The sequence below is a fragment of the Numenius arquata genome, chromosome 6 (genome assembly GCF_964106895.1).
Source record: "Numenius arquata chromosome 6, bNumArq3.hap1.1, whole genome shotgun sequence".
NCBI classification, from domain to species: domain Eukaryota; kingdom Metazoa; phylum Chordata; class Aves; order Charadriiformes; family Scolopacidae; genus Numenius; species Numenius arquata.
This window is the reverse complement of record NC_133581.1, coordinates 2,522,692-2,549,177: the sequence shown is the minus strand read 5'-3', so window position 1 is coordinate 2,549,177 and position 26,486 is coordinate 2,522,692. Positions and strand designations below refer to the sequence as shown.

The window sequence follows — 26,486 nt, the reverse complement described above, 5'->3', positions numbered from 1 at the left end:
TGTCAGTTAAAGTCAGTATTTATTCTTTGCTCATTCCTCTCAGATTTCACCCTTTAAGAACTTTGACCTGTATTGAGAATTTTGTGGGTTTTTTTTATTGATTTCTTTTTTTCTAGTGCAATAAATCCTTGTCTCACAGCGATTGCTGATACAGAATTGACAGCAACAGCGCTGACACACAAGTGGATACACTCTTCTACAAGCAAATAGCTGGGGAAGAGTCACCTCTTTGTGTTTTCCACACTTAAGTCTCAAGAATCTATCTTTGACCTTGTGCACACATGTTGTAAGAGTTATTGAGGAATAAGGATGATGGGAGATACTGTTTACAGTCTAAGCTGCGGTTGCAACACTTCCCAGACAGGATGAAAATACAAAATGCCTTAAGGCAGCCTTCCCTGTCTCTGCCCTTGGGGTGGCAGTTGGGCCAGTTTTCAGCTTGAAATCTGGCTTTCCTTCACGGATGCTGCCGGGGTTGCCCTTGGAAATGGGTGAAGAAGCAGGGAACTGAGTTCTTGTGCAAGGTTGAAATCTCTTTTTCTCTACTTGGACTGTGTTGGGCTGTCAGACTGCAAAAGTGTGAGGGTGTCTGGGAGACCTGAATCCAAACGCCCGTCTCCCACTTCCCCTGCAGCTTGTTTTATTCACTCCATTGAGGTTACTTTGCCCTCGTAGGTCACATCCAGCCTTCTTTTTGGTTCCTCCTCACTTTTCGAAAACAATTAAATGAAACAAGTTGTTTCTTCGCATTAGCATTGTCTCGATATAATAGATCAAAGGGAAATATGCAGAGTAAATGGCCTGTTTGATCAACCCTCATCTTTTGTTGAGTGCTTTAGCGAAGGTTTCCCCAACGGCGCGGGGCTGACCCTGAGCAGAGGTCTGCACGACCTGTTCCCAGGCTGAAGCCACGAGCTGCCCAAACCAGTGCTGCTTTAAATTATGCAATGGTCCACGCTGCCTAAAGGTGTAATCTTTAACAGAAGTCCAACATGCCTTTGCCTCGCTTGCAGTTTTTTCCTCTGTCTTTCTGTTAAACCTGGTTAAATTAGGCAAGAAGTCTGGTGTTCCTTTTTCTGTAGCTTGCGGGGGAAAGTCAAAATATATAGGCAGGAGATGAAGGCGCGTAACTGCCTAATTGTAGCTCTAGTGACGTGTACAGGGTCTTGACTTTGTGTGGGGAAGTTGGAAAAGCAAGAATGAAGAAATCTCTGCTCATTTTTCCCGCTTTACTTATTGCTTGCTTTCATTGCTCATTGCTTTTCCTAAACCCTGCTTTTCCTTTAGATTCAAAACAAATAAGCCTCAAGTTTGTGTTTTTCTTTTTTTTTGGGGGGGGGGGGGGGGGGAGTTACACATCTGATAGGTGCGTATGTACAAGTTTGTGAAGACTGCAGGATGAGGAATATTTTCAGCTGTTTTACATGAAATAAACACTGTGATTATACTATAAAAAGTTTGGCTGCAATCTGTCAACCTTTTAACAGATACAGCTTTTTGTTTAAAGATTAAGATTTTTATTATTATTTACCATTCAGCTTTATAACACAGAAGACAATGAATGTGCTTATTTCATTTACTTAATATCTAGCTATTGATATGTAAAAAATTTGTCACTCACACTGATATTTCTTAAACCACATCCCTTTTCAGAGCAAATTTATCAGAAAAACCACTTCATTTTAAATTCAAACTATCAATATTCTTTCCAGTGGAAACTGTCCTTGACCTCTGATGTCAAGATATGACCACAGGAAGAGAACAGAATTTGCATTTCAGAGTTGCAGGAATAAAGGCTGTATTTTAGAGTAAGTCAGTTAATATTTTCTATTATTTCCATCACCCTTCACACTTAGAAAAATGTGGAGGGACTCTTTATCAGGGAATGTAGTGATAGGATGAAGGGTAATGGTTTTACGTTGGAAGAGGGGAGATTTAGATTAGATACTAGAAAGAAATTCTTTCCTGTGAGGGTGGTGAGACACTGGCCCAGGTTGCCCAGAGAAGCTGTGGATGCCCCATCCCTGGAGGTGTTCAAGGCCAGGCTGGATGGGGCTTTGAGCAACCTGGTCTGGTGGGAGGTGTCCCTGCCCAGGGCAGGGGGTTGGAACTCGATGATCTTTAAGGTCCCTTCCAACTCTAACCATTCTATGATTCTACGATGCTAAAAGATAATCTGTTGGTGCTCCTAATTTTCTTTCCACTCTGTTTTCATGTACCGTAATTTCTTTACATTTTTTTTTCCTTTTTTTTCGATGCTTTTCTGTTGGATTGTGTAACTAACTTGGATATGTTTCCTTCTTTGGCCCTCTCAATGAAATTCTACAAAGAATATACCATCAAGCTATTACATGTTTTCCTGAGGTAATACAGGCAGCCTTTCATCTAACCCAATACTACCTACCATGCTGATAAGATTGGTCAAAGATACCTGGGGAAAATTTGGCAACTCCTCCTGTTTGCCCTGGCGTTGATCCATATTGCTTAGACTTTATTCCACATTTACCCACAGCCCTTCATCTTAACCTTGCTCAACCTTCTTGCATGCCCTTCCTCATTTGCACACTGTTGGGCCCTCAACTAATGAAAACACTTGCACCTTTTGTTTTTAATTGCATTTTGGGGTCCTGACTACAAATTACACTAGAAGCCCAATGATGTCGAAGGTCCAAAAATCAAATGCTGGTCTTCAAAATCAGACCTCTCACCTTCTTAGGGAAGTTATCTTCAAAGACTACTAAAGGTAATTTTAAAAGGCTTTATAAAATAGTGGAAATGTGTTTATGAATAACTGAGAGCGTTCTGAGTCCTGCTTTACTCCTTACCTGCTCCACAGAATTTTTGGGAATCACTTCTCTTACTCCCGTGGTTCAGGAATCGTACTTTGTGCTGTTAACCTCTAAACGTAATTGCACATCTTCCAAGGCTGAAAATGGTTTAATAACAAATCTTTTGCATGTTCTGGCTGGCTGTACCGGGTTAAAGGTTTCAAAGTAAAAGACAGTGCTAGGCAGTACCTATAATTCAGACAATCATTGCACAAACAATACAAAGTCCATTTATTATCTAATCGGAGGCTCTCTTATATCTTTCTTGTTACCAGGTGCAATCTCTATTTATTCACCTCATCAAGTTCATTATTGTAAGAAAGTGTTCTTACCTGCTGGTACTCAAATGAATTTTTTTTTTTTTTGTTCCCAAAGACTCCTTTCTGAAAGTTAGTCTTCATTTCAGGGTCTGAGTATGTACTCATGATGGTACCCGTTCCAGACAAAGTACACACTCTCTTACTAATTAACGGGAAGATATTGCCTCCTCTCAAGGGTGATTCGAACTACCCAGATCAGCCTCTTTCTCTGACTCGCCTTGTGCCTGGCAGAGCCAAACTCTGAGCCCACTCGGGTAATTCGGTTTACTCTTGAACTCTCAAAACTGCCTTAATAAGCTTGAGCTTAATAATAACCCTTGCTGGATCCTGGACTCTTGTTCCCTTACAGTATACAGCCGGTCCGTGCGTCCAAATGGCTGGCACTCAACCTTGTGTGGTGCCAATTTAAATAAGCATCCAGGGTGTATTCTGGAGCAAGAGAAGCTTTGCATCATGATGGGTTCACGTGGCTGCCGTTCCTGCAAGCCAAACTTGCACAAGCAACTACCCAACTCTACCCTTTTCCCTGCTTTCTTGTCCCACCTTCCTCACCTGATTTTATTTGTTGTCCAAACTCTCAGGTTCCTTTCCAGAGCTGTAAAACCTCACTGGGAAGCCCCCCAAAACTTCCTAGGGTGTTTGAAAACATGATGTGACTTTCTGTAACTATAGAGCATGAGCGAGCTCCAAAAATTGTAATGTAAACTCTCCCTTATGTATCAAGGCATAGGAAGTAAAATATGCATGTTACTTCATTTAGTCAAAAAATCCTCAAATCTGTTTGTTTGAATAGACCAGGGTTAGATTTAGTGTTAGAGCCGTTAGGGTTAAGGTTAGTTTTAGGGTTAGGGACTACTAGGCTTCGGGTTAGGGCCATTAGGGTTTGGGTTTGTGCCTATAAGCATTAGGGTCGGGGTTAAGGTTAGGGTCAGAGTTATGTTTAGTGTTACAGCCTATTAGTATTATGGTTAGGGACAGTAAAATTAGGGTTATGGTGAGGGTTAGGGCCTGTTGGTGTTTGGGTTAGAGCCTATTAATATTAGAGTTAGGGCCGTTAAGGTAAGGCTTAGGTTTAGGGTTAGTGCTATGGTTAGGGCCTGCTGGGATTTGAGGTTTTAGGATTAAGGCCTATTAGAATTATGGTCAGCATTAAGGTTATGGCCTGTTAGGGCTATTAGGATTAGGGTTTGGGTTCAGGGTTAGGGCCATTAGGAGTAGGGTTTGAGCCTACTAAGTTTCAGGTTAGAGTTTCCTATCGTGGTCCATTTGGATCTCCCAAAGTTACAGGACGGCACGCTCTGTGATTTACAGACGTGACAGTTATAAACAACTTGCCAGACCAGCATGGGGAGCATACACATGGCTCAGCCCAACTCAAAGTACAAGAAATAAAGAAACTTAAGAGAGAGCAGGGGGCTTGAGCTGGTTTCAACCCCTGTATTTCTTCTTGACAACTGAGATTGCCTGGTGCTGTGAGGGTGAAGATGCTCTAGAGAACAGTAATGGGAAACACATTTGTGTTGTTAGTCAGCTGCAGACTACAATTGCTGCAGTCTGTGTGATATATACACTTTATTATAATTTATTATTATTTCAGCATGTTGCTGGAAGACCATGTTAATTCAAAATCTGGTACAATTTTGAATGACTTGAAATAAGCAAACATTGTATTAAGCATTAAACCCCCCCCATGAGGGGTACCAATAAAAACCAAAACCAACCCAAACAACTGGTCAGAGGACTATGTGTGTGCAGCTGCACCAGTCCTTAGTCTGACTTGAACACATACTCAGGCTCAGAAAGGCTCTTGGCCATATTTCTTCAGACAGCTAGCAAAGAGCTTCTCCTGTTCTAACCAGCCATCTTCTGCTTGCCTTATCCACTCTTAACACATCTGAACCAAAACACCAAGAAAGACCAGAAGTAAAATTCGGGTAGCTTCATATCTATTGGAATCATATCCTTCAGTTCTTATTCATTTTCTTCTGCTGTAGAGACCCTTGTGGTCCCTGCTCCTCATCTTGCTTGGAATGTGAAGGCGTGGCAGGCTCTGAATGGTACCATCAAGACTTGTCATCTTATTTGTGCAGGTAGGCATCAAGCCAGAGTTCTCCTGAATTCTTCAGAGAGCTGAAAGAGAGAGTGCAAGAGGCCACATTATGCAGGATTGCTTAAGGGAGTGATGGTGGGGACAAGGGAAATGAGAGGTTTCGAAGAACAAGCCAACTCTTGTTCTTAGGGATTCCAGTCTCTCCTACATCCTTCAGCAATTCTTTGCCAGTGTGTTGTTACTTACTGCACGATGTCTGCAAAAGCCGTGAACAAGGGCTTACACTGGTACTCAATGCCGTGTTTGGCACACAAGGACTTCACCAGAGGAGCCACCTTCCAGTAGTTGTGCCTTGGCATGGTGGGGAATAGGCTGTGAACAGGAGACAGACAAATTCTCTTCCATAAGAAATAATAGCTTTCACATATCCACATCCATTATTACTTCCAAGGAATCACTGAGGTGACCCTCCACACTGAGGAGGGTCTCCAGCTGCTCCTGACTCTTCTTTTCCCCTTGGTGTGCTTTTAGCACAAGTAACTCATAGACTTTCCTGCTTTCCCCCTCTGTTATTTTCCACAGCATCTCTGAAGTGACATTACTCCTAATTAAAGTGATGCTACAAACTGGAAGAAACTATTTCCTCCCCTCTCCTTTCTCCAGAAGTAACCATCTCCATAGCACGGAAAAGGAGATGTGCCCATCCTTCAGCTGCGTAGCTCAGTCTCTGGAGTAACAGCATAAATAGTTATTACAGATAATCTTAAAATACTGTGTCAGACTATGAAGAAGATGCCTTAGCACATAGATTTTCACTAACACTTATGTGCTACTACTTTGGGCAGACCCTGTTGCTGCCTGTATGGCTTCATAGATCCTGCCCGCGTTTAGTTTTCACTCGTCGTTCTCACCTTCCTGGGGGTCCAGTGAAGGTTTGTGATTATGATTCTCTCTAGGGTTTTCAGTCTGTTTAAAGACAAACTCTTTGGCACCCCACAACGATTTGTAGAATTCATAGGAAAGAGGGGGGGAAAAAAAGAGGGAAGAAAACTCTCTTTCAGGGTGCGTACTCACTGGTGTTCAATCTGGAAGTTCAGATGCCCAGTAAACCAGTCATTGAACAGAGACTGCTCAACGTTGCAGGTTGCCTGGAGCTACAAGAGGGGAAAGGAGAGCAAAGTCAGTACGGATTGGTGCCTGCAGCCTTTCTCGTTTGTCTAAAGAGCACAGTGCTACTCTGTTGTTTTCTGTTAGCCTAAGCTGAGCTACCTCAAGCCAGGGATCATAATCCTCCTTCAGCTTTGTGGGCCAGCAGCTGTGCGTAGACTGGCTACCAGGGGTCATGGTAAAATTAGGAGCTGGCTCTGTGCTCCTGTGAATGCATGTGAGCAGACAGGCAAAAGCTCCTCCTGGGTCTCCTCAAACCTACATCTGCAGAAAAAGCAGAGATGGCAGGGGGCTTCTGTGGTGGTCACACTTTGTTGCTGGACTCCAGTAAGTCTCTCTGCTAAGTGGGGACATCACGCTGGTGTTCTAGTAGCGTGAAATTGCTCGACAAGAGCAGGACACAAGCTTCCATCTCTGCATAAGTGGAAAAGGTGCAACATAGAACGATGCAATACGTGGGGAGGTGGGAATGTTTAGGAAAGAGAGCTGGGACCTAGCTTTGATTTTAGATTGCCCATGAACTTGTCATTGCTGTCCTCCTCAACAGGATTCAGTTATGGTAACAGTAGTCCTATTAACCTGCACTTCCCAGTTACCAACAGGTTTTCACCCTTAATGCAATAGAGACTTGCTTGTCTTATGGTTGGAATTTGAACCTGTATGGCCACAGTTCTTAAGAACGGAAAATATTTTACCTGCGTAGACACCCAGTCCAAGTTGTTGTCATAGTAAATATCCATAGGGATATGGTTCATCTGTGAAACCCAGACAAACCAGCTGCTCTCGAGCATCCTGTGCAACCAGACAAGAGGCCAGAACTCAGTAACAGGTAAGGAAGTCAGTGCTGAGCCATTGAAATAACAGCACAGCCGGATTTCCAAACACATGGCTTAACACCAGCCTTGCTAATGCAGCACCTGGAAGAACTTCCAAACCTTGGAAGTTTCATACTTCCTTATGAAACTCATGATTATTTAATACGTTCTGTGATGAAACTGATGTAGTCTGATACTCATCTTGTTTTATCTGTATCCAAGGACCAAACTGATTAGAATCAGTAAAATGATCCAAGCGGAGAGCGTATTGTCCATTCAAGCCAATGCTGCTGGATAACACCTGGGCGTTTGCAAGCCCAGGCTGAGCTGTTCCTGTTAAATGTTCTCTTTCTCTAACCCTTAGCAGACCCGACACCCAAAGCACTGAATGTTGTGTAAGGTAGGTATCTCTCAGTTTGGTCAGCACTCGGTGAAGTCTCTTTGCTGCCAGAGCCAGTGAGGTGACATAAAACGTGAACTGGCAATTGAGCAGAAGAGTCTTAAAGTTTAACTTTATGGAATTAAAAAACTAAGCAAAAGAGAAAATGAGATGATAAAGGGGAACGTGGAAAGATAAGCAAAGGCAGAGAAAGGCAGGCAGGTCCAGATGGAAAGTATACGTAGAGGAAGGCTGAAGAGCCTTCTGAAGAGGTATCACCTGAATATAAAATAATATGCCAGGAGACTCTTTATTTCTAGTAGTGATCCGTAAGTAAAAAAGAATCTGATGTAGAAGGTCAGCATCCAGGCCAAGTCCTACCAAAACCAGAGACAACAAGAAAAGAAATTAATTATAAGTTAGATTCCTTGAAATCTTTTTTCTAAGCTTCATGTTATACGTACAAGAAAACAATCTGCATTCAGCTTCTGTAGCTTTTTGCTAAATGGAATCATCTGGAGCAATCCAAGTTAACATAAACTGATAATGTGTTCTTTTCAGGGCTTGCTCTAATAGAGGTGAATCTGAGCATTCACGCCCAGTGAGTAGATTAAAATATTAGCAAATGAGTATGCATTTGGAAACATGAGTTGAAGACTTGTATCAAATCACTTCCCAGGGCTTCACAGTGAATTAAGTGCTAGACCAACGATCGCATTTTGGCTGGAAGTTGCTCTGTCCTCCTTTACATGTAACACACGCAGGAGAAGGAAGGGTGAAGCACTACTTCTGGCTGCCTGGCACAGGAAGGAATGCCACGCGCATGCGTACTGCTAACAAACCAACAACAACAGCTCCTATAAATAGGACCTTCGTGACCCCTATGGACCTTCCAATTTGCTTCCCAAACCGAAGTAGACAGTACACTTTGTGGTTCTGCAAATGAGGCAAAGCAAAGTAGAAGCCCAACAGCCTGTTGCGTGTTTTCAGGCCCTTATCGCTGAGCTGAGGAACACGATGGGCTTAGCAGAAAACACACACAGCCACTAGAAATACTCCACCAAACTGATCGTCCTAGTAGACCTAACTGAATGACACACAGTGTCGCACAGCAGGGACAGAGCTCTGGACAGAAGGTGGCTCCACGTTCAGAAGAAAGGTTGAAGGCCCACAACTGACCCCTTCTTGGCCGCACAAGTAGCAACACTTACCGCCCAGTACCTTTTGGTGTAGGCAATATAAAACGTGTGGCAGTGGAAGTAGGTGGGAAACAGGAGCGGAGGAAGAGCTGAAAGGGAGAACTCATTATCACCGGTACTGTCATTGACTGAATGACAGATAATCAAACTGCAAGCAAAGGATCCCTGAAGAGCTGCTCAATATGGAGAATAGTCTGGGAAGCTTTAGGGCTGCAGAATTTTCTGGCTGGTATCAGTATGCATCGAGGCAGACAAACAGTAAGCAACCTGGGAGCCTGCTGACCTCAAGAGGTGAAACAAAGGTAAGACAAGAAGCTCTCTGAAGTTTGGTTGAGGGCAAGTCCTGCTCTTCAGCAGGACAGCCTGCTACTGCTTATGTCACCTGCCAACACAGGTAGCATTGCCTACCCTTTCCTCACAGAGAGCTGCTTTTTTTTATAAAAGAGTGGAGAAGAGAAAAAAAAAAAAAAGGGTGTGTTGAATCCTGAAAAATAAGGAGGACAAGACCCCAGAAACTTGATAATCCTTTTGAGTATCACAGTAGCCACTTTGCAAGAAAGCAATGACTGATGCTGGTGAGGATGCTTTACTAGTACCTCTAAACATTTCTGGGTCTCTCCATTAATCTGATAGTGCTTACAAACCTGAGATTTTGTTTTAGGCTTTTAAGTGAGGAACAGCCACAGAGAAGCATTTTGAGAAGTGGCTTGCACAGCCCTCATCCCACTCTTCCAGGTAAATTCATTAATTAGTAAGTTAAGAGTCTTTCTCCTTTTCTTTGCCCAAATAGATGTAGACTTGTTTTTGCAAAGCAGTAATTTTAAGATGACCTGGAATAAGTGTACCCCACTACTTTTTCTACCCTGGAACAGACTTAAGCCATTTGGTAGAAATTCTCCAATCAAATTAATGTGTTTCAAGTCAAGAAGAGCACAGAAACCTGACCTCACACAGGATCATAGGATAATTCAGGCTGGAAAGGACCTCAGGATCTCAGAGCAGCACCAACTATGAGGACAGACCAGATTACTCGGGGTTTTACCCAATCAGGTTTTCAACTCCTCCAAAAATTAGATGCAAACTGATTATTATGTTCTGTCATGCAGGCACCTTAGGTCTGCTGAAGTTCTACAGGTCAAAGTAAGATCTACAAGCCCCATCGGTACCCCTCATGGTATTGCAGGAGAATGGAGATACTCACTGATGAAGAAGTATTTGTGTTGGTGATTGTATGGCATGTATTTTGTCTTTTTGATCCCAAGCTGTGAACAGAAACAGCAAAAAAAAAAACCTACTGAGTGGAAACTAAGCAACCTGCACAGGTAAATTGCTGTTTTCCATTCTTTCTTCCCCAGAGGTGCTCTTCTTGCATGCTTCCCACAACCCTCACTCCTACCGTCTCTAAACCCTCATTCCACTAATGTAAGGCTTTGATGACTTCCAGCTTTGTGAAGTCCTTCAAAGACAAACTGTTAAGCAAGCATGAGATTTTTCTCTAGCAGGGGAAAATAAATAAGTGATTGCTGAAAAGCTGTTCTAGATATACTTACGACCAGCCAAAACAGAAGTAACTGCCCACAAGGAAAAACTACGTTGGTGTATGGCAGGAAGGAAAATGCTGTCACAGATACCACCATTTTCTGGATTGGAACAGAATGATGTGATAAAAACTATGCCAGAACATTTAATCCATTAAAATATAGCGTTTGAGGGTGGATAGGGCTCAATTTTAACTGCTGAATTTCCTTGGTTTTGTGTTTTTACCACATTCATAATTAATTTGGTGAAATACTAGATATCTCCTACTCTGACAGGGTCTCAAGAACTGATGAAGCTGTACAACAAAGGGGGTTTGGCATTTTCTTAGGTTGTTGCTCCTGGAAGTGGCCTGGCAGCACAAGCTGAGAACATCCTATGTGGTCAGATGACTTCTGCCCACTGGAGGGGTCTGCCAAGAGCCAGTCCGATGGAGCTACAGGACTTGGTTATTCAGTCCTGCTGTGCTGGCTGCCTCTCACAGCAAGGCTTCTGCCTTCACAGAATCATAGAACAGTTCAGGTTGGAAGGGACCTTAAAGATCATTGAGTTTCAACCGCCCTGCCATGGGCAGGGACACCTCTCACTAGACCAGGTTGCTCAAAGCCCCGTCCAACCTGGCGTTGAACACTTCCTTGAACACCAGCTTCTCTGGGCATCCTGTTCCAGTGTTTCACCACCCTTGCAGGAAAGAATTTCTTCCTGATATCTAGTCTAAACCTCCCCTCTTTTAGTTTAAAACCATTACCCCTCATCCTATGAAGGCATAGATGTGCCAAAGCCACCTGTATCTCTGAGCATCAGACATGGAATATTATGGTAATCTCAGGCCAACTGCAGACATGCTTTATATTAATGTTTACAAGTTATCTAATAATCATTAATTACTGAGTTGTTCTACTAGGTCATTAAGTTGCTATAACCATTAAGTCTTTTTCCTGATGGATTTTTTTACCTCCTACGTGACGCACATACATCATGTCTAGTTTATTTACAACTACTTGTCAGCTGTTCTAGACGTTTTTAAAGGAACTTAATGTGCACTGTGACCAGCTTAAAAAGGCTGAAGAAAGCAAACACAGATGAAAGCCATCTTTTTTCAGGAACTTTTGTCACGGCTTAGTTTTAGGTCTTTACGGTACAGCGTGCTTCTTGTTGACTAGGGTGTCCTTCCCAGTTCCTGGTATATGAGCACACACACACACACACACACTGACCTCCACAGAGAATTTCTTCCCCAAAGTGAACAAGAAAGGGTGCATATCAATATCGGGATCTTTCCGGAAGCAGTTGGGTTTGGCATGGTGCCGGGAGTGCAGGAGAGTCCACCATTTCGCTGATGCCCCCTGTTTTAGTGAAGAACAAAGTATGAAACGTACAGTGCTTTTCAGAATTCTCTCCAATTCCCCTCCTTCGCCCAATGCTGAACACACTCTTCACAGAGTCTTCAGAACACACGCTTTTACAGGAAAGCCATTCAGTCTAAGAAGTTTTTCCAGGGTCGGGTACTTACAATCAAATGGCACATCACAAACTTGTGTAGCAAGTGGTTCCACTTGGGCTTCCTGAATACTGAAAGATGTCCTAAATCATGCTGTAACCATGAAGCCTGGACCTGGAAGAGCGAAAAGACATTGGGAGGGGAGAAGAACAGGAATTAAGACCAGGAGGGTGTAACACCTGTCCCTTGCTTTGAAATACCAAGATTTATTTTTCAGATGCTGCTTCAAAGTCACAATCATAAAGGAACTATGAAATCCTGATACTCTTAAGGCTTCTGACAGGCTGAGAGAGTTGGGGGTGTTCAGCCTGGAGAAGAGAAGGCTCCAGGGAGACCTTAGAGCAGCCTTCCAGTACCTGAAGGGGGCTACAAAAGAGATGGGGAGGGATTCTTTATCAGGGAGTGGAGCCATAGGTTGAGGGGTAACGGTTTTAAACTGAAAGAGGGAAGATTTACATTAGATATTAGGAAGAAATCCTTTCCCGTGAGGGTGGTGAGACCCTGGCCCAGGTTGCCCAGAGAAGCTGTGGCTGCTCCATCCCTGGAGGGGTTCAAGGCCAGGCTGGACTGGGGCTTTGAGCAACCTGGTCTGGTGGGAGGTGTCCCTGCCCAGGGCAGGGGGTTGGAACTGGGTGATCTTTAAGGTCCCTTCCAAGCCGAACCATTCTATGATTTTGTTATTCCCCCAGAATATATCTTGCTGAAAGAATCCCAGACTAGGTTTAGTGGGAGCTCCCTACATGCAGAATTTCTTCTTTACATCTTCTACAAACACATGCCATACAGGGGTTGTCTTCTTGTGACAAAGGAGAACTATGCCAAGTAAGGAAATGGAGGACTAGAAAACTGCAATAGTATTACGTGTATAAAAGTTGATGCAAGTCCATGCGTACGGGCTGTGGAGTTCGTTGCTTACCTGGGAAATTGTCAGCACCACCAGAGAGACAATAAAGGGCATTAAGGATGTCCCAAAGTAGAAGAGAATGAGCCAAGCAGCAGTATCCAACAGGAGGATGTGAGCGAGGTGCAGGAAGAAGAAGAGTTGATTTGGCTCCAGAAGTCCCATTTTCTCAACAGTAGCTCGCAATTCACGGAAATCTTTCACCAGCATTTTCTGTGGGAAGCACCAGCGTTACATGTTCCCTGTTTCTAGAGTGTAGCACTGCAGCCTCGAAAGCCAAGGACCGCTTTAACGGAGGAAAGAAAGAGCCAAGGACCTGGCCAAATGGGCAAGAGCTGGGCTTGCACCTTGGTAAACTTTATCATCGTTCTCCCACAGCTTCTCTGTGTCTTTGCCTGGTAATGTACATGGAGCAGAGGGGCAAGCAGCAGCCAGAGCACAATTTCTGTACCCCCAACCCCTAAGACTGTGTCTTTGGTGCTTCTCCCATCATTTTTTTGGCAGGGCTCCGATGGAAGTTGTGTCTGGTGGAGGTGTGCTGAATGTTCATGAACATAGCATGCCATCTTGTGGTAGGCCTTTGGAATGAAATTATTCCTCTTCTGCCACCAGTTCCAATGCATCAATTCCACTTTACCCTTCCCAAGATTAACAGGAGCGAGTTAAATACCTGTATGGAAATGGCACGTACAGCTCAGCTGGCCTCAGGCTGGTGGACACCGAAGAAGGAGGGTGGAAGAAGAAATGAGCATAGTATGTGTGCTCGACCAACCCACCTTCGGTTTTGCCAGCTCTGCAGGTGCCTCCCAAGCCTGATTCCTGCCTCCAACCCACAAAGGAGCTTGCCAGCCTACTTTCCCAATTGTTTTGGGGAAATGGAGTTTGCGTGGAGCAAGGCACATGCAGGCTCAGCTATGGGATCGAGAAATAGGCAAGGCACAGCCACAGGTGGGTAAGAGGGCTCAGGGGGTTCCCACCTACATAGGAAGCGTGGCCATGCCATTCTGGGACAGCCAGACTGCTCTGAATTGTGTTTCTAATGCCTGAGCTACATGGGGCCGTGTATCATCTCGCCCCCCTTCAGCAGGCAGTGTGGGACTACGCACAGGAAAAGTCAGGATGGGCTTAGAGGAATGGGGGAAAGAGTCTTGGATAGGGGGAAGCGATGAGGACCATACAGCCCAGGGAATATTTGTACTCTAAGACTAGTCCCGTTCCATTGTCTGTGCCTCTCTCATGAGGTTTTCTTTGACATACCAGACTCTCTGCTCTCGGCACAGAAGCCTACTACAGAAGGGAGTACAGTCTGAAAATTTACTGTCAGCTGGAAAGAATGGGTTAATTTTTGGTTAGCTCTTTCTCCAAGCAAGGGAAAGAAGAAAAAGTGAGAGCTGTGATATTCATGAGAGCAAAACAAGGCTCTGCCATTTATGCAGAGTTGCTGTGATAAGTAAAAATCCATCTTCAGGAATCTCATTCTCAGCCACAGAATGTGGATTTAGACTAATATCCATGTATTGTTTCTAAGCAGTAGCACAAAAAATTGTGAAGAACCCATTTTTCCAGGAGCTACGCTGATACAAAAGAGCAAGGTCTAATCTCAGAATATTTCCCTTTGTTCTATTCTGTTCTTTATTCTATTCTATTTCCCTTTATTCTATTCCGGTTTTGCGAGGATAGACTTACATTCTTAGTGGGCTCAATACTGGGTTGATCCGGTGCCAGCTCCCCGATCTGCAGTGACTTCAGGTACTTGCTCACCAGCACCTTGTCAACATGGAACGCTACAAAGGCGTCCTGCAAATGCACAAGAGTAAAAGAAGAGGTAAGAAAAACAAATTCTGTGTTAGTAACCTCAGTCTGCTCTGCACAGCAAGGCGTTCGCTGTGGAGGAACCGCCAATAGCAAAGATGCCTGGCTTACCTTCGTGTCTCTGCAAGATTTTGTTGACCTTTTTCTTCTCGTGTTTGTCCTACCCTTTTAAATGAGATCTTATCTCAGGTGGCAAATGGAAGAGGCCTGACTTCCACTACTGCAATTACTACAGGTATGCAAGCTCCATAGTGCAAAATTGAATAAATCTCCATCATATGCCTAAAGCTCAGTCTAGTTCCCTTGCCTTTCTTCTTCCCCCTCTTCTCAACCCAAATATTAGTGACTTTTCCATCTTCCTGGACATCCAGGTGCCCAAAAGACCTTTCTTATCCATGGACCAAAATCTTCTTTGTTGTGCAATTTGTCTAAAGAGAAAATTGCCCTTTAAATCTGACTGCTTAAAATAAAAATGTGTTTCCTATTACTCACCAGGTAGAGATCTCCACTCCCAAACTATAGAATCATAGAATGGTTTGGGTTGGAAGGGACCTTAAAGATCATCCAGTCCCACCCCACAGCCCTGGGCAGGGACACCTCCCTCTAAACCATGTTGCTCCAAGCCCAGTCCAGCCTGGCCTTGAACCCCTGCAGGGATGGGGCAGCCACAGCTTCTCTGGGCAACCTGGGCCAGGCTCTCACCACCCTCACAGCAAAGAATTTCTTCCTCAGATCTCATCTCCATCTCCCCTCTTTCAGTGTAAAACTGTTCCCTCTCATCCAATGGCTTCCCGCCCTGATCAAGAGTCCATCCCCAGCTTTCCTGGAGCCCCTTGAGGGACTGGAAGGGGCTCGAAGGTCTCCCCGGAGCCTTCTCTTCTCCAGGCTGAACCCCCCCAACTCTCTTAGCCTGTCCCCACAGCAGAGGGGCTCCAGCCCTCCCAGCATCTTGGTGGCCTCCTCTGGCCCAACAGTTCCATGTCCTTTCTGTGTTGAGGACTCCAGAGCTGGACGCAGTGCTCCAGGTGGGGTCTCACCCCAATTAACTAAGACGGGAAGCGTTTCATCAAGGACCAAGCGATATCAGAGAACTTCCTGTTTTTCTCTAGCACTTGGAAGTATTCAGAAGGAAAGGAATGCAAGGACACAATTCACAAGCACAGGCCTGATCTCTCTTAGGTACGAGCATGGAAAAGCAATGGTGTGACAGCCTCGAGGCAGGGCTGGGGACAGAAAGGATTCCCCAACCATGGAAAATTGCCTTTGTACGTCCATGCCTTCAACTTATCGATCTGCTTGCATGCCTGCTTTCATGCCGTCTCTCAGCCAATTCAATTTACTCCTCCTAAACTGGCCACAATCTGATTTACTGCATTCCAGCCCCAGAGTTACTCTGGGCAAATGTTTATTAAGAACGGTCGTGTGACAAAATGAAGTTGTTCAGCTACTCCCTTTGAACATCCTGCTACAGGATTTCTGTCCTCTACTCCAAAAATGATACAGGCTTTGGGCAACTACATGAGTAATACTGAGGCACATACGTAACATACAGTGGGTTTAAACACTGCACATAATTACTATCACTGATGAATCCAAAAGTCAGCAAGCAGTTTCTCTGCAAAATCATCTACTGCAAGTACCTGGTTATTTCACGATGTTGCAACACCAGATGTTTTTACAGGCTCCAGAATTCAACCAAATTTCACCAAATTCAGCCAAAAATTTCAGATTGTTGCTCCTGTTTTCCAAGTCACCTCGTTCCTTAACTCTGCTTTTCTATCCTTCGTGACAAAACACCACAACAAAAAGCAGCAGTAAAAGGACTCCTCTTCACAGTTTTGTGCAGTGTCACCCTTACTATCGTTGTGGCATTAATTATACTAATTTTTCAATTCCGCAGGTTTCTTTTTTTACTGAGAGCCTTCTGCATTTTTCATCCTCTCCTATCTTATCATCTTTCAAGGTTATGTGCTCTTGGTAAGATCTTCCAGTCAAACTAAGATAATTTCTTAATTTTTCATAATGTACATTCAAAAGATTAAGTAATCAACTTATTCCAAGATGCACTAAAGTCTTACAGATTTTCTTAATAAATACTTCTTTCACTTATTTTTGTCTCTGCCTCCCAGACTAACTGAAGAGCCCATTTAATTCACACTGTCTCATGAAACCGCTCTTAATAGCGAAGAGGAGTTTCTTGCTTCACCCGCAATGTCCTGGATATATTCCCACTGCAACTCAGTGTGGATATAACCACGTTGGCTCTAAATCAGAAGTTCATACACACTAATTTACCCAGTTTCTGTTAGAGGCTGACTGGTGCCAGCGTGGCTTTCTCTGGGCTGGATTACACAAATTTATAGCAAATATTCCACCTTTTACTCTCTTCCACGAGTTTTGCCGAGGCCAAGATACACAGCTTGCAGGAGTACGGAGTTCAAGCAGGGCAAGATGCTCCAGTATCACAGTTTGCCTTGGAATAAATACATATTCTGAATATTGTCCCTTGTCAGAAGCGATGCTGCTGCTGTTACCCAAAAACACCGAGTTGATTAAGATTTACGTGTTCGTCAACATCTCTGGAGCAAAGTAAAAACCCTTCCTTTTTATTTCACTTACAGCCGTTGAGCTGGATTTTATCATATAGGCTTAAAAGGAGAGAGGGGCAAATAACCCGGCATTTTTCCATTACAGTGCACAGCTTATTTGATGTACTTTACACTTGTGAAGTCACACAAAACTGGCTGAAGTCTTGCAGGGCTTAATGATTCGGACATGGAACCAACCTACAAGAACCAGCTCAGACCCCAGAAACAAACTATCTGTGTTTTCCAAGTCTGACCATTTTCTGGGGTATTCCAGCATGCTAAAATGAAAGAAATGGGACAGTACTAACTAGAAAAATGGATGATGGAAAATACAGAATGGAAAGTGCAGCTAATACAGAATTTGAAATTTAAACTTAGTGGGCTGAAAATTATTTTTATTTCCACGAGCTTCAAACATCCCTTGTATATGGACAATCCGGGAACTATTTGTCCTGGTTTTTTTTTTCTTTCAAAATACACAGCAAGGAAGCAATCACATCTATCACAACTTTGTGTAGATGTTACTTCACCTCTATTTTCTACCCTTCCTGCGCGTACCAGAAGGCAAGAACTCCAGGGAATTTGCTAAACATTTTGGTGTGCGTTACTACAGGTAAGTTTCCATGGCATTAAAACTGCAGTCAGACAAGGAAATGCCATGAACAGAAGTCTTTTTGCCCACAGACTAACTCTCCAGCAGTTGGACACTTGTTAATGGCTGATTCTTTCAATTCTGTTCATCTCAAGGGCCAGAAGGACCACACACGGTAACTACAGAAACTTTTCTGGAAGACTGCTTGGGAAGGCATGCTGTCCTTGTTATGCTGGGTGGCATTTAGGAGAGATACCTTTCCTAAAGGTATGTTTTTGGAAGCAGCTACTGTCGTTTCTGGAAGCAGCTACTGTCGTTGCCAGGGCTTGTAGCAGCTTCCCCGCCTTGCCCTGGCTGTAAGCAATCACTGCAGTCCACAGTAGCTGCAGAAGTGAGATCAGGAGATAAGAGTAATCTTAAAGACTTCAGCTGGATAAACGGTTACAGTCTGGCTGTTGCCAAAAGAAAAGAGTTAATAGTCACAAAAATTCCAGGTCTCCAACCAAGTGGGTTTGTGTAGTTGGTGAGTGGGGGACAGGAAGAGGCGGCCCCAGGGCATCAGATCTTGGTGGAACCAAACGGAATCTCAAGATAAGAGAATAGTAAATTTCTGCTTTTGTATGTAAAGTTAGGAGCGAATGACTGACCAATCATTTGCTTTACTGTGGTTTCTTCTTTGGTGTATGAGACCCAACTTATTTCTCAAAAGGTGTGCTAGATTTGCAAATTATCACCTCGCACCCTTATCTGTGCAGAACTAGAGTAAGACAAGTGTCTTGACTCTGTGTATCAATTGGGACAACATGGTTTCACCACAACCTAAGCCTCTATATTTGCCTGTTTCCATAGCATGTGGTTGGAAAGCTTGCACGTAGCAGTGACACCATGCTCAGTACCCCCTGAGCATGCTATATACCCCCAACCATGCTATATAGAATCCTAGAACCACAGAATGGTTTGGATTGGAAAGAACCTTTTAAAGCTCATCCAGTTCCACCCGTTGCCGTGGGCAGGGACACCTCCTACTAGACCAGGTTGCTCAAAGCCCCCTCCAACCTGGCCTTGAACCCCTCCAGGGATTGGGATCAATGGGGCAGCCACAGCTTCTCTGGACAACCTGTTCCAGGGTCTCACCACCCTCATAATGAAAAATTTCTTCCTGGGACCTAATCTAAATCTACTCTCTTCCAGTTTGAAGCCAGTACCCTTCATCCTATCACTATGTGCCCTGTGAAAAGTCCCTCCCCAGCTTTCCTGGAGCCCCTTTAGGGACTGGAATGGGCTCTAAGGTCTCCCTGGAGCCTTCTCTTCTCCAGGCTGAACCCCCCCAACTCTCTCAGCCTGTCCTCACAGCAGAGGGGCTCCAGCCCTCCCAGCATCTCTGTGGCCTCTGGCACCGCTCCAACAGGTCCATGTCCTACCCATCACCATGCTACGTATCCCCGAGCCCCCCCAGTCCCCAGCGAAGTCACCTCCCAAGCTCTCACTGCACGATGCTTGCCGGGTACCAGCCTCCTCCTCCTCCTCCTCCTCCTTCCTGCATCCCAAAGCCAGCCGGTCCCAAACGCCTCCCCGCCATCACCCCGCCTCTCACCGTGGCGTCCTGCCCGGCGTGGCTGCCGATGAGCCGGGCCCCCCCGGGGTGCCGGCGGTAGAAGTGGCTGATGTCGTACACCTTCCTCTCGATCACCAGCCAACGCTCCTGCGGCGGCGACCCCCGCCCGCTCCGCTCCCCGATCTCCTCCCAGGTGAAGAACCGAAGAGCCGGGCTGGATGCGGGGTCCCCAGCCCGTTCTTCACGCATCTCCCCGACCCCCCGCAGAGGTGCCATCCTTCCTTCCTCCCTTCTTCCTCCCTCCTTCCTCTCTTCTTTCCTCGCCAGCCCCAGCGCCCCGCTCCCTCCATGGGATATAATGGTGGGACACGCCCCGGCACCGCCCTCCTCCTCTCCCCATCCCCGGGAGGTCGGGAGAGCTCCTGCCTTTTGAGTTTTCACCCCAAAACCGCTCCTTCACCCGCAGTGCGAGCCAAGCATGCGTTTAAACATGAAGAAAATATTAACTATTCATTAAAAAAAAAAACAAAAAAAAACCAAAAAAAACCCAAACAAAAAAAAACCCAAAACAAAAAAACCCCAAACTTTTTATTTTTTATTTTTTTTATTTTTTTTTTTAGAATGAAAGCATTTTCTCCTTTGCAGCTGGACGCCGCAGAAGTCGGTCTTGTACAAGACACAAACTTTGCTCGCTGGGAGATAAAATCCTCCAGTTCTAACTCCAAAAGTTCTAAGAGTTCCCCTCGCCGGGCAAGCAGAAGACAGGAGAAAATAAGTCTGCGGCCAGACCTGCCGTTGTCTGCCTGTTTAGATGCTCATTGTAAGTAACACCAGGTAAGGAGGATCTGACCTCTTCATGGTTTGTCTTTTTTTTTTTATTTATTTATTTTTTTCTTTCTCAGGTAGCTCATTCCGTTCCCAAAACAGGCTCTCTGGGCTCTGACGCTCAGGGAGAACGCACTCTAATTAACCTGCTGTTAACCAGAAAAATAATATCACTCTGCAGCTTAGTTTAGATGTCACAGTCCACAAACCCCTTTGGAAGAAACACAAGTTATGTTTACGTTCTCATACCCAATTTAAAAAAAAAAAAAAAAAAAAAAAAGACCAAAACACAACAAGCCAATCTCTTAAGAACTCAGTGTTATATTTATTATATTAAGAACCTGATGAAACCCCATATTTCTCTATTTCCAGTTCTCCGGCACACACAGCACGAACAGGGCAGGGCAGAGGAGGCTTCACTGTCCCCTTTCCAGCCCTAATCCCCTCCTCAGAGCTCTGTTTCCTGGGATGAGCCGGGGATGCCACACGCAAAATGTTATAGCAGGTCCTGGTGGCAGGTTGCGAAACGGCTTTTTCTTCCCCTCCTTCTGCCCTTTTCTTGTTTGTGAAATTCCTAAGCGAACTATTGACTCGGCAGCTCCAGGAAGTTAGTATTAATTGCAGCACACGGCTCGGTTCAGCTTTTCCTACCTTTCTAAAGCTGTCTCAGCACTCACATAATTTTCTCTTTTCAAAATAAGCCACAAAGTCTCAAAAATATTATAAAACCACGACTGAGTCAACGATTTCTTTGTTCCATGGAAAAACACACGTTAAAGCCCACACCAGCATCAACCCAGGTGGATTGATCGTCAACCAACCAACCCAGCTCACAATCGGGATAGAGTTTTCAAAGCACATAGTCAAAGCCGAAATGAATTTGTCTGTCGCTAACTTTTGATGGCTTGCAGTATTTAATTTGACTTAATTACTATAAATGCGTAAGGTTTATCACACACCTACTTGCAGGGTTGTTTTTTTTTTTTTTTTCCTCGGGGCTCATTTGCTTTTGAGGCTGCTTGGGCTCGTAAAGTTCTCACTTGATAGTAATTCTGCAGGCTGTACTTCAGGTGAGAAATGCTGATCCAAAGAACCAGGAGAAGTCTCACCTAATTATCACAATTAAGTTGTTTAAATAGCCTTTATGACTCTTCCCCTTTATAAGAAGGTGTGAAAAGGCTAAAGCTGATTTCTCAGCCCGGCTCCCAATGGCAGCCAACGAAACAAGATGCTTTAAAAAGACTTTTAATAGTCGTCGTCACTGTTCTGTTTCTTTGCTTCTCCCCTGCCACAGCAGGCAGCCAGAAAGCAACTTTTCCTTCTCATTCCTGGGCTTTGCCATCTCTGAGGCTCACGTTTGGTACTTTTTAACAGAATATATTTTTATAACACTTGAGATAAGCCATCTCCAGTGCAGCAGCACTCACCTTTGAGAGTTCAGCAGAACTTCTTCTCTTTAGCTTCCCTCCTGCACCGAATATTCAGCATTGAATACTCAGCAGAAAAGGGGGAACAATTCACCCCCCTTGTCCTATGTTCATGCCTCCTCAGCTGCTTTTTCTGACCCTAAAATCCTTCACAAAGTTAAAAAGCTTCAGCAACATGAATGAGAGATTTCCTATTTCATCTTTTTCTCCACCTTTCTGAGGATGCTCAGGTGGCCGGGGCAACCTAACAACACAAAGGAGAAAAAAGTTCAAATCCCCTCGATATTTTACCTTTTCAGTGAAATCACAGATTGCTGAGTAAAATAGAAAAGTACCTTCATTTCCTGGTATCTTCGATGGAAAGCTGCGGCTACCACTGGATCAGTAAACCAGGTGGGGAAAAGCTTTTTCACCCTGTGGTTTTCAGCCCACGGAGCATCCAGCTGCTCAGCAGCCCCTAGTAAGCTTTTTGACCCAAACCCAACTTCTGCGCGTGATTCAGAAGCTGACGTTTGAGAACATTAGTGAGAGCCAACACTGGGAACGTGGCTATTTCAGGAGACAGGCAACAGCTTAGCTGGAGCTTCAGATTTTAAGAACTGCCCTCAAGCACCTGCAACGACAGCCAAGATGTTAAGTCCTTCCACGGATGGATATCAAACCCTCGGATAACTAAAACTCTAATTACTCAAGAAGGAGCCATGTAACCTGTTCAGAGAAGGAGCTGGCTGTCACATGGGTTGTATGACAGTCATGAGAGTACTATGGTATCAGCCTGCAGACATTACTCTGGTAGAAATGCTGATAATAATAACAATGATAATTGCTATTGTATCAGCCAGTGTTAACAATGGAACAATACATTTGGTAATAAACACTTCGTTAATCAGAACCCCAGCTATTACATCAAGTTGCCAGCTACTCAGTTTTTTACTGTAACCCCCATTAAGCTAAACTTAGGCATTTCCAGTTTTGCAGCTCTCTGCTTTGATGTTTTGCAATCTATCTTTTCACCGTGAAAGATCTCAGCTGCTAAAAAGATAAACATCAGACTATGACTTGATACCTACCTGATAGCCACTTGTTCTCTCCCATATCCCACATTTTTATGCTCTGTAATCCATTCTTCCTTTCCTTGCATTGGGGTGAAGTGGAGCAAACCTACGTTATGGTCCTTTCCGGAATTCTAGTGTTAATACAAACATAACAGAAAAAAAAAAGAGAAAAGAAGAAAAGAAAGATCTGGGGTGGGGCTAAATGGATCTTGTATGCAGGTTAAAATCTGACCATTGATTTCTCCAAACTGAGCTGTTGCACCTCATAAGCGGTTAAAATATTTACTGACTCTCAAAGGAACTCTATTAGTTCCCTTTCTGCATGCCATGGACATGGCAGGTTCTTGAACGCCAGAGAAACGTTAGCTAGATGAATGACACCAGAGACACGGGGAAGTCAAACACTTCATATTTGTACAAGCAGGGATTTTCTCTCACCTGGTGGCAGGAGAGGAAAGGAGCAGAAAGGAGAGGAGTTGGTAGGGACCTACGACGATCATTTAGTCCAACTGCCTGACCGCTTCAGGGGTGACCAAAAGCTAAAGTATGTTGTTAAGGGCATTGTCCAAACGCCTCTTTAACGCTGACAGGCTTGGAGCATCGACCACCTCAATAGGAAGCTTGTTCCAGTGTTTGACCACCCTTTCAGTAAAGAAATGCTTCCTAATGTCCAGTCTAAACCTCCCCTGATGCAGCTTTGAACCATTCCCACGTGTCCTACCACTGGATCCCAGGGAGAAGAGCTCAGCACCTCCCTCTCCGCTTCCCCTCCTCACGAAGCTGCAGAGAGCAATGAGGTTGCCCCTCAGCCTCCTTTTCTCCCAACTAGACAAACCTGAAGTCCTTAGCCACTCTTCACAGGACATGCCTTCCAGCCCTTTCACCAGCTTTGATGTTCTCCTCTGTTGTTGTTGCCCAATGCCCCAGTCTATCTAGATTCCTCTGCGAGGCCTCTTGTCCCTTGAGAGAGTCATCAGCACCTCTCAGTTTGCTATCAACAGCAAACCTTCTAATGGTGCCTTCACCTCCTGCTTCCAGATCATTGACAAAAATATTGAACTGGATTGGCCCTGAGGAACACCGCTGGTGACCATCCCCAGCCAGATGTAGCCCCAGTTGATGGACCCTATTGATGTAGGATCATCAATCAATTGTAGGAGCCCATTTGTGTTTTAAGGATTGCTACCTATCCCCTTCTTCCATGATTTAGGAAACTTGACAGGATGGGGCCACATGCAATTCTGGTCGCTGTCTTCATTTGGAAAAGAGAATGCAAGATCAGATTTATTTCAGAAAGTCTTCAGTGTGCCAACAAATGAGGTAGTCTTACTGTGGCCTCCCTTAGCCTGCACAAATGCTGCAAAGTTAGAGTTTAATATTTCCACGTGGAGTGCAGCCTGGGTGCTGACGGACTCCGTAACCAGTTCCCACATTTGGAAAATGTCCAAGTAAGTAATCCCCGGAGATTTGGATTGTGTGGCGCTTGCATTCCCGCCGTGCTTTAGACTCAGCGTGTCCCTTTCTGCTGATACGCTATTTTGTGGCACGGGTTTGTTCTTTTATCCTGGCAGAAAGGGCAACTGCCAATACATTTGCAACAGATTGCCTCTGAAAAACGTTTTGGATTGTGGTGAATAGCAAGAGAGACGACAGGGTGTTGATTCGCCTGAGAAGCGGCGTGTCAGACTCCATCCGCCTTCCTTTCTCTGCTATTTTGGACTGGGAGAAGATCAACTCAGTGGATTGCGTGGGCTGCTTCCTTTGTTTCTGTAACTCAAGAAAATCTTTTTAATGGGTTCCCCTTTCATTACGGTTGTGTGGGCAGCACTAACAATTTCAGTAATAGATGATGCTATGAATTTCAACAACACAGGTAACCGAAGGCTATAATCAGAGCAGCCAGCCACAAAACACAACCCAAATACCCTTAAACTGGGGCCTCTGAAAACAACACACACAAGAAAGAAAAAAAAAAAAAAAGAAAAAAAGTCCTAATTAAGATGAGTAAGCCAGAACAAAATATAAATAAAGAAAATAAAGCCTGATTTATAAAAATGCAATATCTAGGAGGAGAATCCAGTTGTATCCATAAGCAATTATTTGTGACCTGTAACTCGTCTTCCTTCTTTTTCTTTTCTGATTCTTCTTGCTCATGTGGTGCAACGTTAGAAGAATTAGAAGTAGGATCAGTGCTACTTCTTGGAATTCACAGCAGCAAGCAGGAAAGACTGTCATGGCGGGGACTTGAAAAGGTCCTAATGATTTACCGCAGACTTCTGATGTGGGACTGTTCAGCCAACCCGGTGCTATGGATAAGACACTGTTCTTCACGTGGGTCTGAAGGAATTTTGGACCTCCTGGTGCACATACCTGTGAAGCTTCACCCTAATTGCCTGTGCCTAAAATATGCTTGAGTCTTTCTGCTCCTCTGCTGACTTCATTTTGCAGTGTTATGAACCCAAGGTTGGCATCCATCAACAAGTCTACCAGGACGTTGTCCGTGGCCTTTCGATATCTAAAGGGGGCTTATAAGAAAGACATAGTGAGACATTTTATGAAGGCATGTAGTGACAGGAGAAGGGGCAATAGTTTTAAGCTAAAGAGGGTACATTTAGACTGAACATAAGGAGGAATTTTTTTACTGTAAGGGTGGTGAGACAGTGGAACAGGGTGCCCAGAGAAATTGTGAATGCCCCATCATTTTCATTGGTTGGATCAAGCTGGCAAATGTAAATAGCAATGAACTCGTGTAGAAGTGTAACAGAACATCTCTTAGATTCTTTATAGCTTTCATAAAAGTCGATTACAAGAACACTGCAAAAATCCTTAGGGGTGGCACACCATATGCATAAAAAATGAATCTTGAGCACGCTGACCCATATTTCCCTCCAGTTCAAAATGCTGCAACTATTGTTCCTTCCTGGGACTACTCAATGACCATGAACTCCCCTGTTTCTGCTATGAATTGAAGATCATGTTTTAGGGAAGAGATCACCGGTGGCGCATAGCTTAATCTGAACACTTCCTCTAGAGCCAGACGGCAGAGCAATAACAACACTGGCAAGGACCTGCAGTAAATCTTTAGAAATTCTTCATTGCCCTTTGTTCATGGTCCTGAACACCGGTCTGGAAAAGACTGCGGTGAGCAAGGCTCTGATAAATAGCATTTTAGCGGAGCCGCTGACGCGGCACAGAGCTGATGCTACGCATATTCTTTCCAGATGTTCCCCGTGATCTGGGTGTGCTCCACCAGCTGACTAGCGCTGTGTTGAGAGGTCCTCTCGATAACGACACAGCAAAGGTGGTTTCTGTTTGTGCTACTCTGCAGAAATTTCTGAAAGATTAAATAATGTAGCCCAGTGGAGGTCAGTTGAGAGACAATAGAATGTGTGAAGAAGCTGGAAGTTCAGATGGAAAAAACCCACTGTATTTTGACCAAAAGATTTCTTATGCTCATGCCTAGTAACTTGCCGCTTCGCACCACTCAAGATGGTCACGGAAATGGTTGTTGGCTGCTGTGTTTGCATGAAATATCTGTGCTGAAATACAGACACAAGGTTTTACAGTATGAATGGAAGGGTGGCATTGACAGAATTGTATCCTTGCATCTTCATATGATGTAACGAGCTCTTTCTTAATAGCAGATCTTATCTACTGCCCCCCAAAAAGCGTCAGGGTATGACTCAAAATTTGCAGCACAGACTTGCTGAATAGAAAGAGTGATATAATCTCTTTTCTGTCATACCATGTTACACCCTTTCTGGCTTGTACTGCTTATTATGCCCTGTTTTGGTGATAACTGCACCCGCAGCCATGAGGTGGATGCCTTAACCCCTTGAAGAAATGATGGAAACGTATCGAAGCACTCTCCCAACAACTTTTCCTCACTTTTAACAACTTAAACTCTTAAGAAAACTTTGCATTATTCCCATTACC

At 44.4% G+C, this 26,486-nt stretch overlaps 1 protein-coding gene across 1 annotated transcript; it reads right to left on the bottom strand.

Annotated features, from left to right (window-relative positions):
- Positions 1–5,226: 5,226 nt before the first annotated feature.
- On the bottom strand, positions 5,227–19,519 carry LOC141465184 (acyl-CoA (8-3)-desaturase-like). The gene is made up of 12 exons (XM_074148429.1): positions 19,283–19,519; positions 14,383–14,493; positions 12,712–12,909; positions 11,808–11,909; positions 11,512–11,640; positions 9,960–10,020; positions 8,771–8,847; positions 7,839–7,936; positions 7,061–7,157; positions 6,273–6,352; positions 5,445–5,570; positions 5,227–5,278 (listed from the first exon to the last, which is right to left on the bottom strand). The coding sequence occupies exons 1-12, from the start codon at positions 19,517–19,519 to the stop codon at positions 5,227–5,229; spliced, it is 1,368 nt and encodes a 455-aa protein (XP_074004530.1).
- Positions 19,520–26,486: the final 6,967 nt, after the last annotated feature.